The sequence below is a fragment of the Sinohyriopsis cumingii genome, chromosome 16 (genome assembly GCF_028554795.1).
Source record: "Sinohyriopsis cumingii isolate HCF-2022 chromosome 16, ASM2855479v2, whole genome shotgun sequence".
NCBI lineage: Eukaryota > Metazoa > Mollusca > Bivalvia > Unionida > Unionidae > Sinohyriopsis > Sinohyriopsis cumingii.
In genome coordinates, this window is record NC_142976.1 from 43735319 (window position 1) to 43755237 (window position 19919).

A 19919-nucleotide genomic window follows, 5' to 3' on the forward strand; every position below is an offset into this window, starting at 1 on the left:
ATTCGATGCCTAGAATTTGTGTACAAGACTAAATTTTGCAGAACTAGGGCGGAAAAAACGTTTACATATCACTTGTGAGAGAATCTATTTTTAGCTGCAGTAAATGAATTCTACTCTAATATTCATCGGCCCTTCATCTAGGATTCAAGATGGCTACTGGTAAGGTGGAAATCAGCAATATGCAGGGCGAGTCGGCAGCCGGCACCAGCGGCTAATGAAGTGTGCTGCTAAGCTACCGGGCGAGGCCTGCGCTTGACAGAAAATAGACTTACCTAAAAGTAGAAGCTTAATATCTTTAGCAGCTTGAATACCATCCTCTTTGAGTCCTTTTTCTATGGCCTTACTCCTCTCCATAGCCAAACGTTCCTCAGCGCTCATAGTGCAACCCATATTGAATGGTTTGGTCGCAAACAGGCACACTAGGCGGTGTAAAAATATCCCCTCCGTTCGCGAAATATTATCCCCAGATCCCTTACCGAGGGGAGAGAAAAGAATGCAAAACTCTCCGTGAACCTACACCCAATGTTGTTCTCTGAATGAGTGTATCTTATGTCTTCTCGCATAAAGACGAACTCTCGGCTACTGGTCGTGAAAAAACGAGACAGGTTAGGGTTTTCCTCCCTAACGCACCTCCACCTCAACTTGACATTATATTTACTCTACGCTCTCAACCCTCACCCTGAGGTCAAAACTAGCTTTACAGAGCAACATGGAATACTTATTTCTTTCATAAAATCAAAATCATCCGCATTCCGAATTCCTAACAAAAATTCCACTATTCCGAAGGCTTTCTCGTGTGACGTAGCATTGATTGGGGCCTCGCTTTTGCTTTGGGTAATAAAATATGTTATTCCTACACCACGAACCGATCGAAGCTGTTGGAAGCTTGGCTTATTCTAATGTACCTAATGTTGCGGGGTCGCTAAGACGTCACAGCCCGCACGGGCTCAATAATATTAATTCCAACATACGCGAATCAGAAATTATGAAAATCAACAGAACTAGTTGCTTTGAAAGGCGGTGGTGGCGACAGTCATGTCTAACTTGCATGTTAAACTATATTGATATTTCAGTTTCGTTCAGAAAGCTTTGAAAATTGCATTCAGACAAAATACATGCATGTATTTAATTCAAAATGTGGATCTATTTTTAATGAGAACGAAGACTGGCGCTTTCTATTGAGAAAGAAATGGCCATAGCTTGTAACCAATATTGATTTATTGATAGCAGTGGCGTTGTCGGGGTGAGCAAGCGAGGAAGAGGACTGTAGTGTGGTGGTGGTGGGGATCCTGGTGTTGATATGAAAGACAAAACACGCCCAGAAGCTGGCGCTAGATCAATACGTCCGACCTTACACCGTATTTAACCTTGTGAAAGTCCGCTTCATGAAAAGCCTAAATCAACCCTTTTGTGTGCGCGCGAACGACGCATATGTCAATAATTCGTCGCCCCCACGATGTTTTTTCCTTGATCACCCGCACAAACAGACACAACAAAAATACAAACACATTCAACTATAAAATTACAACTTGTGCCCTTATTTGCCCACCCGAATGTTAAACATCATACATTATTCTCTTTTCTTGGTTTGTTCTCTAGTTATAAATTAAACATGGCCACCGGCGAATTAAGGCCGTCCTAGCTTCAATGAAAGAATAAACCAAATGCGGTAAGTTAAATATACCGTTAGCCAAATGCGATAAGTTAAACATACCGTTAGTTTCATCTAAGAGTTTAACCTTTTGTTCTTTTTCCATGGCTAAATGTTGGTCAGTGATTGCATGATTAGCTAATCTATTAAAATGTCGCACCTCACTGATATTTCTTAAAATAAAAAGAATTCAAAGTTAAAAGTTGTACGTGTCGGAAGTCCATTTTGTTGTTGTTTTCATTAATTTCAAAAGATATTTGAACAGAGATACCTCGGCCATATAATGCCTATACCAAAACCGATCATATGTTTAGAAGGGTACTTGGACATGTTTTAAAATAACGGAGTAATCAGGCAACAAAGAATAGTTACATTGTCCAGTCTGTCGTATTTGAACAACAAATAAACGGCCGGCCTAAATAAACAAGTTGTGCTGTGTATGTTATCACCTACTCCCTTTATAGTTCATCTGTCCCTGTTATAAATTGCAGAACGAAAAAGGAGCCGCGTGAAATGTTTAAATGCATTACTAAATGAAACAACGGTATTCAGAATTCTTTCTGAAATGAAAAGTGAGATTTTTATGTACATAAACAAGTAAATTCCGACACTTCATATTTAATTTAATTGACATAATGAAAATTAAAGTACATGCATTAATTGCATACAAGATGTTTGCAGTTATCGTCCTGTAATAGTCTTAGTAATTATATACTGGTTATAGGTACTGAGTTACTTCCCGAATCATATAACACAACGCAAACACAAACAGTCTCTCTCTCTCTGTCTCTCTCTCTCTCTCTCCGTCAAGCTTTCAAACACAACTTGCCTGCTCCTAGGTCAAACAGGATTGTTACTGCAAATAGCTTGATACTGACCTATAGCATAGTCATGACTTAATAGTGACCTACATCATAGTCATCACTTGATACCAGCCTACATCACAGTCATCACTTGATACCGAACTATATCATAGTCATCACTTGATACTGACATACATCATAGTCATCACTTGATACTGACATACATCATAGTCATCACTTGATACCGACCTATATCATAGTCATCGCTTGATACTGACATACATCATAGTCATCACTTGATACCAGCCTACATCATAGTCATCACTTGATACCGACCTATATCATAGTCATCACTTGATACTGACATACATCATAGTCATCACTTGATACCGACCTATATCATAATCATTTCTTGATAGTGACCTAATCATAGTCATCACTTGATACCGACCTATATCATAGTCATCACATGATACTGACCTACATCATAGTCATCATTTGATACTGACCTATATCAGTCATCGCTTGATAGTGACCTATATCATAGTCATCACTTGATAATGACCTGTTCATAGTTATGACTTGATAGTGACCGATATCATAATCATGACTTGATAATGAACTACAACATAGTCATGACCTGATACTGACCTATATCACAGTCATCACTTGACAGTGATCTATATCATAGCCATGAATTGATACTGACCTACAACATAGTCAGGACTAGATACTGACCTATATCATAGCCATGACTTTATAGTGACCCATTTCATGCTCATGACTTGATACTAACCAACAACATAGTCATGACCTGATACTGACCTATATCATAGTCACGACTTGATAGTGACCTATATCAAAGTCATGATTTGATACTGAGTTACATCAAATTCATATTTTGATAATGACTATATTATAGTCATGACTTGATACTAAGCTATATTATAGTCATGACTTGATACTAAGCTATATCAAAGTCATGACTTGATAATGAGCTATATCATGATCAAAGTAATTATAACTTTTACGATTCTTTCCATGGTACTTTATGAATTTTATAATATATTTTATTCGCTAATATATTATGTTTCCTCGGTCCATAAAAAGAATCTTACGCACGCAGAAACAGTACAATGAACTTCCTTGCTCGGATGTCTAGTTAATCTCGTGTACTTTACAACTTATAATTTATTTATATAAGTTTGAAGAAGAACAAAATATTGATGTACCCGTCGAGGATTACACTTAGTGTGTGTGTGTGTGTGTGTGTGCGCGCGCGCGCAGTCCTTCTCGATATAACGAAAGCATAAAATGTATTTTAAAAAATCTTTAAATTGCAAGTGTAATTAACCTTGATACTGTTATTAAGATAATTTTTAAGAAATATAAACTTTAAATAACGCTTAAATTCGGTCATAGCCTGAGAACGAACTCGTTGTTTGACCGTTTGTAAAGGAATACATCCTAAAATGTGACAACGACAAGAGAGTGGGTTGATAATCTGTCAAGGATGAATAAAAGCCGCTGTATCGAATGACCTAAGCGGACCTGTTATGTCAGATCAGAAAAATCGCATGAGTTTGCTGAATGAGTCAAATCTTGTACTTTTCATAGAATAAATTACGTCTACGTTGAATTACAAGTTTCCTTTACAAATTGAACAATTTCCAAATGTATGTATTTTATTATAATTTCTCTACTAAAAGTCAATGAAAAATACCTCTTCCGGAAATCAAAACTGGGCTATTATGCCTTGCATCGTCCACCGATTAAATTTAATCCAAACAAAAAAATAGCTTTGGAGCTTCCCCTTAGGTATCGAACGCTGCCTTTCCATAAAGTAACGCACACTGTGTCGTTTGCATCCAAACAATATATTGCAAAGTGAAACACGTGATACAAGTTATCTCCACTTGGGCGGGGAAAGTGAAACTGTTCTTTTGGTATGCGGTTATTTTTTTTTTATTTTTTTTTTGGTGTTGAATAAGACAGCTCTTCTTTCGACTCTTTTCCTTCGTGTTTTAACGTAAGTTTTGAATAGATTTGATACAAGCCAGATTCTTTAACTTGGAAACAACTTGTATCGTTGGAGAATTTGATCCCTTCTGACACAAACGAGCCCCTACTCGGTGAATCGTCCCACATGACAGTACCTACGAACGAAAATATAATTGTGAATGTCAATGCGTTTCGATATCTAAAGACTTTAAAACCTGTTAATGAAACGATAAAAGCTCTCCCCCCCCCCTCTCTCTCTCTCTCTCTCACACACACACAAACACACACACACACACACACACACACACACACACACACACACACACACAATTGTATTGTTGCTGTTGTCGGTAGTAGTAGTGCTAGTACAACAAGATAAAAAGTACTGCGTTTATTCGCAAAAGTAATGCCACTAATTTGCAACAGCAATACATTTTTATATCCATAACGTAATGTGTTAATTCGTTAAAGTTTCGTCATTACTCGCAATACACTTTTCTCAGTGAATTCGTTACTAATGGACTTCACTAATAGTAGTAGTAAATGCAGTAGTAGTGGTAGTAGTAGTACATCCTGACACACATACTATGTCGTTGATATTAATGTGTTAATTTTCTTTCTACTTTCAATATTTAAAGCTCTTAGTTTCCTTATCTGTTTAGGTGTCAAGGATTTATAAAGAAAGATGCACAATGCTAATTTGTCTTTGGGCATTTACTCAAAAAAGTTGAATGGAGAGATCATACTGATTGATATGAGAGAGAGAGAGACAGACAGACAGACACACACACAGACAGACAGACAGAGACAGACAGGGAGAGAGAGACAGACAAAGAGAGACAGACAGACAGACAGAGAGACAGAGACAGAGAGAGACAGAGACAGAGGGAGAGAGAGGGTGGGGTGGGAGAGATGCCACCCGCACTTCAAATTATCCATGTGATGGGCCCAGACCTACGACACAGTTGGACTAAAAATCATCAGCAGCTGTTGTAGTAGCAGTAGTGGCCGTCATAGTAGTGGATACAATAGATGCATAGAAAGAAAAAAAAGGTAAAGAAACCACAGCAGTAGCACAAGCAGAGATGGAGAGAAAAAAGCAGACGAGGAGGAGGAGGAGGAGAAGTTCATCCACAGTAAGATTCACCGTCAAATTTAAGAAATAAATGGCGAATCCATGGATTTCTGAATCAAACAAAAACAACAGAACTATTAAAGATGTAAAGTTCAACATGTATTGAACAGCATGGACGCCCACATAATTATTTTCGGGGAGAGGGAGGGCAAACATTTAGTGGTCAGCTATTATGTTTCACGTATGTAGTCCAAAATATGTCTAGAGGTTAAATGGGGGGGGGGGGGCTATGTGCGATCACCCATGTTTAACGGTGACAATTTTCCAATTCCGTGAAAACACACACACACACACACACACACACACACACACAGCTATTATAAATGTCACTGATGATTCTAACTGATAACGTGCAAACACTTACTGAAATGTCTGGTGAATTCCCATATTTGTGTACAGAATAAGTTACCTCCCTTTCTGGCGAAGGCTTGCCTTTCTCGGAATTTCACTACATACAATAATCAAGCTGAATAAAATTTTTTTATCTCTTTAAAAAAATTTTGTAAGGACGGAGTTTTCAAGTAATTCATATAGCGTGTTAGTCACATTTTCTTCATCACCACCAATGTCAGATAATCTACTAAATTAATAAAGAGCCCACATGTGGGTTTAAAAAAAAAATGTTTGTTTTTTTTGTTTTTTTTTTATTTTGTTTTTTTAATAATAAATCGTTGTTATTAATATTCCTGCTTGGGAAGATAACTCCTTTGGTTGCGCTCCACAGTTTCGTGCTTTGCATAGGGTTCAAGTTTTAAAGAAAAAGATTTTCCAAGATTTTAACCGCTGGTTTTCTAAAAATAAAAACACCCTTGCTTATCTTATGTATTGTTAAAGAACTTTTCATTTCCTTTATTTAGGTGTATGATTGATTGGTGTAATTCGGGTTAGAGAGTGTACAGCTAGCTCCTCTTGGTCATTTTCACCCCCATGACTTCAAAGGTAAATTGTAAAATATAACATAAGCTAAAAGTCATTCATTCATTGCGCTTTTAAAAGTTTGTATTTCCCACGCTGGCAAAATTCATTTATTTTAATAACGGCTTAATTTAATGTACTTTGGTTTAATACTGGCTGATATTTCGAGCACACTGGAACAAGCATTTTGATCAGCTGTGTGTTTTGATCATACACGATTTTCACAACCACAATATGTAAAGGAATTTCGGCCACACAGTACAAGAAAGCAGCATAGAGACATGTGAACTTTATCTTCAATGTGCACTTTGCAAATGCAAACAAGTTCACCTTGAACCTTATGAGGCGCAGTATGAGGCGCCGTAGCGGACAAAAGCTGGTCCAATGAGAAGGTTGCAATTGAAATTTCGATGTCGTATGTCGAGAAACCCAATATCACGTGTTGGATCAAATTTCATGTCCTTAAAGTTCCATTTTCTAGATCGAGATTTTAGATTTTATATGTTGAATTATACAGTGGTGGTTTAAAGTTATATTTCCTATGTCAATGTTTTATAGTGTATGTTTTGAATTACATAGTGGTAGTTAAAATTTCAATATAATATGTCGAGAATCCCTAATTCACACGTTGTATGTAACTGTTTGTGATGAAAGTTCCATTTCATATGTTGAGTATTTAGATTTCATTGGTTGAATTTCACAGCAACGAGAAGCAGCCTCCTTGTTTAAAAATAACGCGGTCCGTTTACGAGAGCGACCTCTAGCGAATAAATTCATAATAATTCTCGACCTGTGAATTGTATCTTTCAAACTGTAAATGCATTAAATGTAATGGCGCCTCGTAATTGAATACACGAACGATGTGTCTTGATACTCGATATTATTTTGAATGATGCAAGTGGACATTGTGTAATATTATTTTTAGCACTAACACACCATTTTACCATATAAAAATAACAATTCTGACAAACACAATAAAATGTCCAATCACCGCAACAGATACAATCTAAAAACTCAACATACGAAATGGAGCTTTCAGCACAATCAATGTGATTCAACATGTCAAAATTAAACTCTCGACATATGATATTAAAATGTCAACAACCACCGTGTAATTCAGAAGATCCAGTCTAAAAACTCGACATTGAACATTGAATTTTCAACCAGCGCTGTGTAATTCAACAGATGAAATCTAAATACTTTACATATGAAATGGAACTTTCAACATAAACTCTTTGAACCAATAAGAAAATGAGGAATTCTCGACGTATGATATTGAAATTTCAACCACCGCCGTGTAATTAAAACGACACAATCTAAAACCTCAACATAGTAAATACAACTTTTAACCACAGTTGTTTAATTCATCAGATACAATCTAAACTATCGACCTAGAAAATGGATCTTTAAGGACAAACATATTTGATACAACACGTGAAATTGGAATTGTGAACATACAACATTAAAATTTCAGACGACAACGTTCCGATTAGTACAGCTTTTGTCCGCTACGGCGCCTCATATGTAACATCGCTGGAGCGCAACCTTTATAATGGTAGTCTCTCGAGTCGAGGAAGACAAGTTGTGCGATCTCATTCAACGGTGGACGCGCATGTGGCTCCTGAGTCCAAATTCCGATGCACACAGGCGGTTGCAGGTGGGGCATGGGACACCGGTGGTTGGTGGTATTTGTGATACAGTTCTGTGACGTCTCTCCCGAGTTGCAGCAAGACGCTGGCGGCGGTCATCCTCAAAGGTGGAACAGGCTTTTCTGGTCAGCGCTCGCCAATGGCTTCTGTCTAAGGCAGCGAGCTCGAGCTGGCGGGGTTGGAGGTCTGTCCATTTGATGTTCATCTTAAGGTTGTCTTTGTACCTCTTATGAGGGCGGCCTTGATTTCGGTTTCCCTGGGCTAGCTCGCCATAGAACAACTGCTTTGGGATTCTGCTTTGTCCCATGCGGATGACATGGCCAGTCCAACGAAGCTGGGCCTGGTTTAGTTTGGCTTCGATGCTTGTTGTGTTGGCTCTGTCAAGGACTTCCTGGTTGGTGATTCGGTCCTGCCACTTGATCCGCATAATGGATCTCAGGGAGCGCTGGTGGAATTGTTCCAACTGACTGATATGTCTTCGGTAGAGTGTCCACGTTTCACAGCCATACAAGAGAGACGTGAGGACAACTGCATTGTACACTTTCATCTTTGTTGACAGGCGTATGTCCTTGTGCTGTAAAACCTTGGTTCGAATTCGTCCGAGTGCTTGACTGGCTTTTTGGATCCTCGTAGTGATTTCTTTGTCCAGGGAGCCGTCACTAGATATTGTGCTGCCAAGGTATATGAAACTGTCCACATTCTTCAGCTGCGTGTCGCCAATGGTGATACAGGGTTGTGAGGGGACAGTGTTTGGGGCGGGCTGGAAGAGGACTTCTGTCTTTCCTAGGCTGATTGTGAGTCCAAATAAGTTGGAGGCTTCAGAAAATCTGTCTATGATTGCATGTAGGTGAGTCTCTTCATGGGCCATGAGGGCACAGTCATCTGCAAAGAGTGCTTCAATGATGAGTCTTTATAGCGTCTTTGTTTTTGCAGCTAGGCGACGGAGATCAAACACTGATCCATCCAGGCGATACCTAATGTAGATGCCAATGTCAAGGTCACGGATGGCATGGAACAGTACCTGTGCGAAGAAGAGGTTGAAGAGTATCGGAGCAAGTACACAGCCCTGTTTGACACCATTAGATACTGGGAATTTCTCAGAGGGTTCACTGTCTGAGAGAATCTCTCCAGTCATGTCAACGTGGAGGAGCCGAATGAGGTTGGTAAACTTCTGAGGACAACCAAGTTTCTTGAGTACTACCCACAGTGCGTCTCTGTTGACTGTATCAAAAGCCTTTGTCAGGTTCACGAAGACAGCATACAAATTCATGTTCTGCTCAAGGCACTTCTCTTGGACTTGTCTCACTGCGAAGATCATGTCAATGGTGCTGCGGTCTGGGCGAAAACCACACTGAGACTCGGGGAGGTTATCTTCTGACACTGCCGTAATAAGCCTGTTGAGGATGATGCGAACGAGTATTTTGCCAGCTATGGACAGCAGGGAGATGCCTCTGTAGTTACTGCAGTCCACACGTGTGCCTTTATTTTTATAGACGGTCATGATTGATGCGTCCCTGAGGTCGTTTGGCATCTCTTCTTCCGTCCAGATGCTGATTAGCACATCGTGGAATGCCTCCAGAGTCTGTTCACTGAGAGCCTTGTACACCTCCGCTGGGATACCATCCTTTCCAGGTGCCCTGCCACAGTTAATTTGTTTAATGGCCCTCCTCAACTCTTCTATTGTTGGTGGAATATCCAGTTGGTCGTGCGTTGGCTGCTGGGGTATTTGGTCAGGAACAGATTGGCTGACCGATGAGGGCATGTTTAGGAGCTGACTAAAGTGTTCTTTCCATCTTTCCTTAATGGCATTCTTGTCCTTTATTAGTGTAATGCCATCTGCAGCAAGCAAGGGCGCAGAGCTGGACTTTGCATGGCTGAAGATTGACCTGATGGCGTTATAGAACTCTTTGGAGTTGTTTGTGTCAGCATAGCTTTGCACTTCATCAGCTTTCTTTTCCCACCAATGGTCATGCATCTTGCGGATTTCTCTCTGAGCCTCAGCTTGATAGAATTTGAAGCGGTCTTTTTTGTTGATGGAGTTTGTGTCATTCTGCCAGTCCATGAATGCTTTGTTCTTTCTGGCGAGCAGATCTTCAATGGCATCGTTGTTCTCGTCGAACCAGTCTTGATGGATTCGCTTCTTTGGGCCCAGGGTCGCCATAGCTGTTTTTCTTATCGTGTCCCTGAGCTTGTTCCATTTTTCGGAGGCATTTCCACATATCGGTCCGTTTGTTGAGAGCTTGTCATCTAGTCTCTTCTGGAAATTGAGCTTGGTGGAAGGCTGCTGAAGTTTGACAATGTTGAAGGCTGTGCGCACAAGTTTAGGACGTCTTAGGTGATGAGGGGCAATGTGCAGCTGTAGGGTAGTTCGGACAAGTCTGTGGTCTGTCCAGCATTCTGCTCCTCGCATGGCCTTGGTGATGAGGACATCCTTGGCATCACGCTGGCGGACTATTACATAGTCAATTAAATGCCATTGGCGAGATCTGGGGTGCATCCAGATGTTCTTGTGTTTGTTCGCCATTCTGAACACTGAGTTTGTGATTAAGAGGTTAAATTCTGCGCATTTGCTGAGTAGGAGCAGGCCGTTGTTGTTCATTCTGCCGACACCGTGTTTGCCAAGCACACCTTTCCATCGACCATAATCACAGCCAACACGGGCATTGAAGTCCCCCAGTAGTATGATCTTGTCTTCAGCTGGAACTGAGCTAAGTACAGAGCTGAGCTCGGTATAGAACTGCTCGATGGCTTCTGCTGCACTTGATAGGGTAAGGGCGTAGGCACTGATGATTGTTGCATGGCGTTTGTGGCTGATAGGTATTCGCAATTTCATTAGCCTCTCATTGATACCAGCAGGCATTTCTGGAAGATGCTTCAGAAGACATGATTTGATAGCCAGGCCGACTCCATGGATCCTGTCCTCATTTTGGGCTTTTCCTTTCCAGAAGAATGTGCAACCGCTTGCTAGCTCAGTAAGAGAACCCTCCTCTGCGAACCTGGTTTCACTCAAGGCTGCAATGTCAATATTGTAGCGTGAAAGCTCCTTAGCAACTAGAGCCGTTCTCCTGTGTGGTCTTGCTAAGTTCTCTTTGTCCATGAGAGTACGGATGTTCCATGCTCCAATAATAAATTTTTTTCTTTGATTATTTCGACCGCGGATATGGATGATCTTGGCAGCCGCGGCATGCTGGCCAGATATTTTAGGGCAAGCTTTTTTTAGGCCACCTTTTCTAGGCCTCTCCCTATTCAGGGTGAGCAGCGCCGTCCTGAAAAGGTCTGCTCAGTCGCCCCTGGATGCTGCCGAACTATTCTGCTGCCCTGGGTGCAGAGCAAAACGACCACTTGTCTAAGGGCCGCCTACGTGCAGGTCTCTGACTACAACTCCCAGTGGTCATCTCCACCTGTTGCGTCGCCAGTCGCCCATCGCCGTAGGACTTTGGTAGGTGCAGGTAAGGAACAATGAGTGTGATGATGAGGATGAATGATAGGTGCACAACATAACCTGTGCGTGAAGGAGATTTAAGTGAAACAGCCTTTGCACAGAGACAGCCTCACTCTCTCGGCCTTGGTAGTTAGAACTCAGTGGTACGAAGATTCGTCACGGCTGGGGACTACTTCGGCTGTATTGGATGGCTATGACGTCTTCCGTGCCTTGTCATACCCTGCGCTCTTCACAAAACGTTTGCAGATTCGCCTTCGTGGCCGTTGGATCACTCAGTTGATCTCTTCCGCCCAGTCTGCCGAAACTGGCTTTGCATGCGAGGATAGGCAAGCTCCCAAGTCACCGAGGGTTTTTTGAGGCCCGTCGGCTACCCTCTACCTGGTTTAGCCGGCCAGTCGAAGCCGTTGCCCGTGGTGTGGCCGCTGCGCATGCTACAGTTACTTGGAGCCACAGGTGAGGGCTGAGCGCCTGGTGAGGACCAAAGATGGACAAGCTACTCCCGAAGGAGCACGACGTGCCCATCCACCAGAGGTACTACCCCTCCCAGATCACCCCGAACACCACCTTTATAACAAGGGAAACAACCCATATGATGCTACAGTCATACTGTCACAATGTTAAATCAGAAAGCCATATATCCCTAATGAGGTTTACAGTAAATGATGCAAGTCACAACTACTTTACTGCTGATGAATAAAAAGTGAAAACAAATCTCAACTGCTTGCGACTGTTATTATGGATATAATTATCAAATGATAAAATTATAAACTTAAGGTATAAAAACTAATACTCAAACAAGAAAACAACGTTATTTTTCAGTCATTTGTTAAAACTAAAAAGAAAGAAAAAGAATTAATACTTGTTATAAATCAATGTTAAAAAGAGATTCACAGAAATTCTGACACGCCAGACTTTCCAATGAGGCAAAATATAAACTGTAGGGTAGATTTTTTTATCAATAAAGTTGTAATCTCTCTCTCTCTCTCTCTCTCTCTCTATATATATATATATATATATATATACACACACACACACACACATACATACCTCGTTTTGTGTCTTCGGTATCATTCAATGCTGCTGTATTATACATCTGAAAAGTGAAGAAAGAAATCTAAATGAACTCAACGTAAATGAAAATGTCAGCATCATATTATCTTTGAATGAAAATGGGAGGCATGATATCATTTTTTTAAAAATCAAAGTCGTATAATTGCACATAGTTCATTTTAAAAAAAGTAGTCCGATTTTAGCTCAACTGGCCGTAAGGCAAACGTAACTTACAATATGGTCCTTCGTACGTCTAGTTTCCTAAGTCTACATATCGTCCGTTCACAATTCTTATTTCCAAATTCTTGTCAATAACGTCTGGATCAATTCGCACATGAATTTACTGGGATCATTCTGGCATCAAGGAATTTCAAATATTTTAAATGGCTGCAGATGCTTCATTTAAAATGGTCGTTGTTATTTAAATAAATGTTCACTTTTTCTCAAAAACGGCTCAAGAGGAGTTTTTGACCAGCTCTAGCAGAATGCATGATGACATGGAAGGCGTTACAATTTTAAACAGATGATGCTGATCTGCAATCAAATATGGCTGCTTTCACTAAAAAAGAATGACTGAAAGCATTCTCCCATAAAGCCCTTTCATTTTTTTATACAATCAATACCACCGTTACAAAAAATGGAAAGAAAATATAAAAAAGAAGAAAAAACAAAATGAAATCGATGAAATTTTAAAGAAAACATCATGGCATTTACGGCTTTCAAATTGTAAAAAAAATTATACCCGTTCATCATGAAACATGGGTGCTATTATTAAAAAAATAAAACCTCTAAATTACTTATTTAACTAAATTTGATAGAAATCATATTGGCATGAATGACTTTTAAGTTTGTATAAATGAAGTCGATTTGCCATCAAATATGACTGTTGCTACCAAGAAATGACAAAGTTTAACAACGTCCTCAAAACGAGCCGTTTATCAGGGTGGACCAAATTCGACAAAAAGTATTCAAGCCGTTTAACATGGTTAGACCACGTCTGAATAAAACCCACAAAAGAAAAACAACATAAGAAACATCCGAGCTTGAGAGCTTTTCATACCAATATAAAAGATGCCTATCCGCCATAAAATATGGTCGCTGTTACTGAAGACATTTACACAGCTTTATTTATCAAAAGGCTTAACAATTTAACCAACTCTGACAGAAAGCGTTACGTTCCAGAGGAATATCAGTCTATGACAACTGATGTCTACGTACCATCAAATATGGATGAAGACACAAAAAACTGAGAAACATTGTAACACTTGTTTTTACAACATATGCAACCGACATCACTGGAAGACATTTTTACCTAAGTATCCCACTGACCCAGATGTTTCTGGTATATGATTGAAACGTGAGCGATCTAAGGCCGACTTGAGCGTCTTGTTTATATAGTCATCTGCGCAGTTGCTTTGTCACCTTGAGGTAGAGATAAATAGAGAAAACGAGTGTGGGGTGTCGTGGAACAAAGAATACACTGTTCACCGAGTGAAAAGGCTTTAAATGTATTGTTCGTTTGGTATACAAAATAAACCCATATTTCTTCTAGGTTTTCCTATCATTTAGGCAAAGAATACCCACCTGAAATGAAGTTATTTCCGCTGAAGACGAATTAATCACAGGAGGTGACCATCGTGGATTTAATTTTCTATCGATGATTACTATAAGTACAAACGTAACTATGGTTACAACACTGGATATTATTACCGAGTGCAGGTAAAACATCCACCTATGTCTTTTGTCTTGCGATTAATTTTCATCTCCTTTTCGTACGTCGAAAACGACACTTTCTGATTCTTGAAGTCGAATATCTCTTGCATCCATCTTTCAATATTCTTTACCTAAATCTATAATTAGGGTTTTATTTTCTTTCACATTGAGAGTATGGTGTAAACAAATTAATCACAACCCTAATATTCGATCGAGTTTTATCATTTTAAAAAAAATTAAAAAATATTAACGCCCAATTTAATACTCGAACGACAAACACGTAACTACTCATATTAAAGTAATGCCAGAACTTCATAAGTGTACTATCTATTATACGTTTCATACGGAATTTACAAATGTATGCAACAAAATTAGAATTTTCTACCTCTGATAATTGTCACCGGTAACAATTTGTAATAACTTGTTTAATTAGTAGACTGGGAATTCCTATCTCATCTCTGCACACGAGTTCCAGTCTCGGAATCGGCCAGCGTGGGTATGTGAGAAAGCTTGCTAGTAACTTTCCGCGGGTAGGTGGTTCCCGAGTTTTTCCGAAGTCTTCCTTCACGTATCATGTGCTTAAAATGACATTAAACCCACAACGACGACAACGCCTACTGTGTGAAATTGTCGACTACGTCACCATCAAGTGCAATAAAGCCGACTGAGCACAACCGCTGAAATGACAATAGGATATAAAAAAAAAACAGGAAATTATTCCCACTCGATTAAATATTTACTGTGCTATTGCATGCATTATTTTCACACACACACACACACATATATATCCTGACTATCGTGACTGAGATAGTTTTTACAATGTCAACACCACATAAGCTCAAGAATGTGTCTGTTGTTTTAAAAACGTTGATGCGATTACATAAACACATAAAATCACCTGCTAAAAGTTACACAAATATCTCAGCTCTACAATTTAATCGTTGTATCTGATATAAAGACTGAGAGAGCCACGAATGGAAGCCATAGTTACATTTGCCCTTACAGCCTGTTTATGTAGAGAGTTACGGAGTTTACAACTGCACCGGACAAAAACAAATTTACGATCGTTCCACTCTGCGTCATAGTCGTTTTGGAATTTATCCCTACACCGACCAACTCTGAGGTCTCGTCTGTATGTTAAGAGCAACAAATTAGTTCCAAACACGTGACCCCATTACTTTGTTATTTTTCATGACTTACCGAAGTCAGTCTAATACACTACTTGGAATCGATTCTAAACTAAGCATAATTCTTTCAAAAAAAGTTTGTTAATATGTGTTTTTGCAAAGCATAAAATTGCCAATGCTTATTGGACCACTTCCGTTGTCAAATCTTTATTTTCGCAGGTGCCTAGTTTTTACACGCTCAAAAGCTCTTCAATTTCGGAGGTAAGTAAATCTTCATTGTAGCTCGCAATTACATAATGTCTAAACAGAAGTGATTGATTTTAAAAAAAACCACAACAACAAACAAACAAACGGAACTTACGAAGTGTGCTATCGTACGTCACGGTCACAAGCATGCAAAATACTTCTCACTTTTTTGGCAGTGGCCAACCGCAGCACTAAGCCGAAATGTTTCACGAAATCAGGGCCAGCAGCAGAGAGGGCGAATCCCACAAACTATTTCGCTTAATAGAGCCTTCTATCGAGAACATTTTAGATAGAGCGGTTCTTTTCACAAAATAAACCCTCCAGTCAGTAAACATGACAAAATAGGCTTTCTCTGCTGACTTGAAGGGTTATCTCATGAAAATATCTACCTATACAACTATTTCTGCTAATACAATGGTCTATCTTGCGAAAACACTCGGTGTTGTTTAGCCCTCTCTGCTGCTCTCTGAAAAATTGTCAGTGATTTTGTCGCCGAAATAGTGAGTTTTGTAAACACAATTGTCGCCGTTGTCGTCACCCTCTCTGCTGCTGTGAATTAAAAATTTAAGTTAACAATAATGGCCAACATTGGAGAAGCACATTCCGCTAGACTAGCTCGAGAGCGACTAGAAGCAATAAAAAAATTTCTTCCTGTGAGAGATTCTGTAAGACAAAAACTTCAAGAACGTCAGCAAGCACAAGTTGAATTTGCAACAGGTGCAGAAGAATTATTTAAACCCGTTACAACAGCTACTGAGAAAGCTGCGGAGATCACAGAAAGAGCTTTATTGGGAGATGAAAAGGGTATTCTTCCAGTGCTAAAACAAACCGCCGAGCAGACTGAAAAAATTGCTAGAAGAACCAAACAAACAAAAAAACTTTTACGAGATCTTCCAACTGATATAGTGCAGCTCAACCTCCACACACCGCTGAAAAAGGCACTGAAGTCGCCGAAGCTGCTGCACCCAAAGCAGCAAAAGAAAGTGTTGAACTGACTGCAAAATTTGATCCGGGTTTTATTAAATTCCTTAAGAACACACCAGAAGCAAAATTACCTGAATTGATATTAGAAGGTTTATATAAGAAAGATAAAGTAATAAACCCGAAATATATTTCCGTGAATGATGACAATTTTGTTAGATGGGCGTATCGTGTATACTACAACAAAAAAGTGGTCAAATCTAACGATCTAAAATTTGCAAAACTTATAAAGGCAATGCAGGAGATTGACAAAGGTAAACAACCACAAGGACCTCCACCTCCCTATTCACCGCCTGAGCAAACTTCATCGATGCGGCAACGGCCCACACCTGTAGGATTTTTTACCCGTAAAGCTCTTAGTACTTTTACTAACCGGGATAAATTACTCGATATTGCTGCACATAGTTATGATTCTAGAAAAAATTACCTAAAACCCCAACACGTTAAAACAATAAAACCCGAAGACTGGACTCCTTTATTATATTTTGCTTCTAAAAATTTGCCTATTGATGCAAAAGATCCCGGATATAAAGAATTTGTAAAAGATGTAGAAACCAAAAAACGACCACGATCTCCAGAAGTATTTTACGATACACCCGACATCGGCGCAACTGGCAGTGGTTTGGGGGGTGATTTTATTCCCTGCCCTAACAATATTATCAATGACGTATCGCGGTTAGAAGTTCTCTTAGGAGGAAAACGTGCCGGAAATAACTCACCAGAAATAATTAATGAAGCGGCTGATATCTGTCAGCGATTATTTCGCGGCGGCATCATGGACGCTCACATCTACCGAGAACTTATTGATGAACTCACAGACAGCGATTAGAGAAATAACTAATTAAATAAAATGATCGTACACAATTCCCATCGTAGACCAGTTATGGTCAGGGTTGTAAATTCACGAGTACCCGTATACAGGATGACTTATGGAAATGGATTCCCCGATGTTGTTCGGGGTTTATTCGCGAGGATGGCTCCTAAAGCAATACCGATCGCAAAACAATTATCAATGAAAGCTATTGATGTTATCAAAGATAAAGCTACTGGCGCTGTTGGTAGCGCTGCCAGTAAAGCATTCTAGGCAATCAAGGATAGACTAGCGCGATTAATACGCAGAAAACCTGCACCGGTAAAATTACCAGTCACCGCAGACATGCCTGCAAATGTTAGTAAAGTAATAAATGAAGCCGCAAATCAAAAACTAGCAGCGCTGATAAATCCTGAACAAATAAACACAAGTTTGGTGGCGGGAAGTGGTCTTCGTTTTAGACGATAACTTCTATAATAAAATGTTTAAACGGGAATCCGACCCCAGCATTCGACATAGACGAACCGGTCCTTAAAAATGAATCAGTTCGTGATTATCAGTATTATTCTTATGACGCACGAGAGCCAAATAAACGAGGACGAATTGAATTACAGGTTCAAGATACAAGTAGATGTTTCCTGCCCGCTGAAGCATTTATTGAAGTAGAAGGTGAAATTATAAAAACAAATGATACAGTATACGGGGATGCGGTTAAAATTGGTTTTGTCAATAACGGAATTATGGCTTTGTTTGATAGTGCTATCTACATGATTGATAGAAAAAAATATTGAATCGATTCAGAAGGATGTCGATGTTGCTACAACAATAATTGGTCTAGCAAGATATTCTGATGATTATACAAGATCAGCTGGTCCATCAATGATGTTTGCCAAGGACGCTTCTAATTATCCTAACAGTGATCAGTTCATTATTAGACGACCAAAAAACCGTGCTGGCCCTGTTCCTGCTGATATCGACGTGGAAGACATGATTATTAGCGCTAATACAGAATTTAATTTAGGTTTCGCTGCACGTAAACAAATGTTGAAAGGTAATCGTAGAAATTTTTCATGTGCCATTCCGCTGTCGCACATCTTTGGATTTTGCAGAGATGTCAGAAAGGTAATTTTTGGAGCAAAACATACGGTCGTGCTTGTTAGAAAAGCCAACGACAATGATGCTATATGGTGACCTCTAGGTGACGCTGGTAAGGTAAACATAACAAAACTATCACTGTGGATGCCGGTAATGACTCCTGCAATTACTGAAGAACAACGACTGCTTTCTTTTATGGATCAAGGTGGTAAAGTGTTGTTATCGTGGCTTGCAACAACCACAGATAGTATTCAAAATGCCAATAATGGTTTATTCACATGGCATATAGCATCACAGCAGGGAGTTTCCGCGCCGCGACATATTTTTATTGCTCTTCAGGATGCTGCACGAGTGGGTAATGAAACACGTTCGCATATGATATTTGATCAACTTGGTATCACTGACGTTTCTCTGAGAATAAACGGACATCAAGAACCGTCTGAGAACATACTGTTAAATTTTGATAATAATCATGTTGCACGTGCATATCAACGATTGACGAAATATCTGGCGCGCGATCTAAATATCGATACTGGTTTGCAAATACCACAATTGGATTTTATATCTCATTATCCAATCTATTACTTCTCGTTAGAGCATCTCGATTTAACCAGACAGTCTGTCGTTGATATACACTTTCGGGCTACCGTGAATAGAGACCTAGGAGCTATAGCTAATTACAGAGCAATCGTGGTCATTCTCAGCGATAAAGCAATGTTGCTTGAAGGTGCTGGCGGCCGAATGAGATTCGTTGATGCACCAGTAGAAAACATGTAGACAATTAGATCAATCGCAAAGTTATAAGAAATGTCATACAGTCACGTTAATGTCACTCTGACTCCTGGTCAGGCCAAGAAATTACAATCGAAAAACGCGAGCACATGTGGGAAAAAAACCCACTAAAACATGATCAGCTAATGGGCGGTCCAAATAAGCTGTCATTAACTAAAACACAACTTAATCATTTTAATAAAGCAAAGCAGGCGAAAACTGGAACTTAACTTGATTTCTCTCCAGCCGCGGTCAAAGATATGGTTAAAACCGGTGGTATATTTCCTCTTCTCGCGGCAATACCAGCGTTGATAGCCGCTGATGCCCCAGCTGTTGCCAAAGCCGCCGCGTTAGGAGCTGTTGGAACCGCTGCTGGAATGGCACTAAAGAAAGCCACAGGGAAAGAATACAAAAAAGGGGAGATCCGCTCGCGGATCAGGTCTAGGACTTCCAGGAACTTCAGCGTCATGGTACCCAAAAAGGTTCTGAAAAATGCTAGCATTTTCACACCGTTATCAAATTTTGATTT

General features: G+C 39.8%; 1 protein-coding gene across 1 annotated transcript in view; it reads right to left on the minus strand.

Annotated features, from left to right (window-relative positions):
* The window catches only part of LOC149780325 (guanine nucleotide-binding protein G(o) subunit alpha), a 130828-nt gene extending 129962 nt beyond the window's left edge, over window positions 1-866 (minus strand). Inside the window, exon 1 of the mRNA XM_089937193.1 lies at window positions 273-866. Coding sequence (XP_089793319.1) covers window positions 273-390 — 118 coding nt within the window. The 5' untranslated portion in view covers window positions 391-866. The remainder of the gene's footprint in view (window positions 1-272) is intronic.
* Between the last annotated feature and the right edge of the window lie 19053 nt (window positions 867-19919).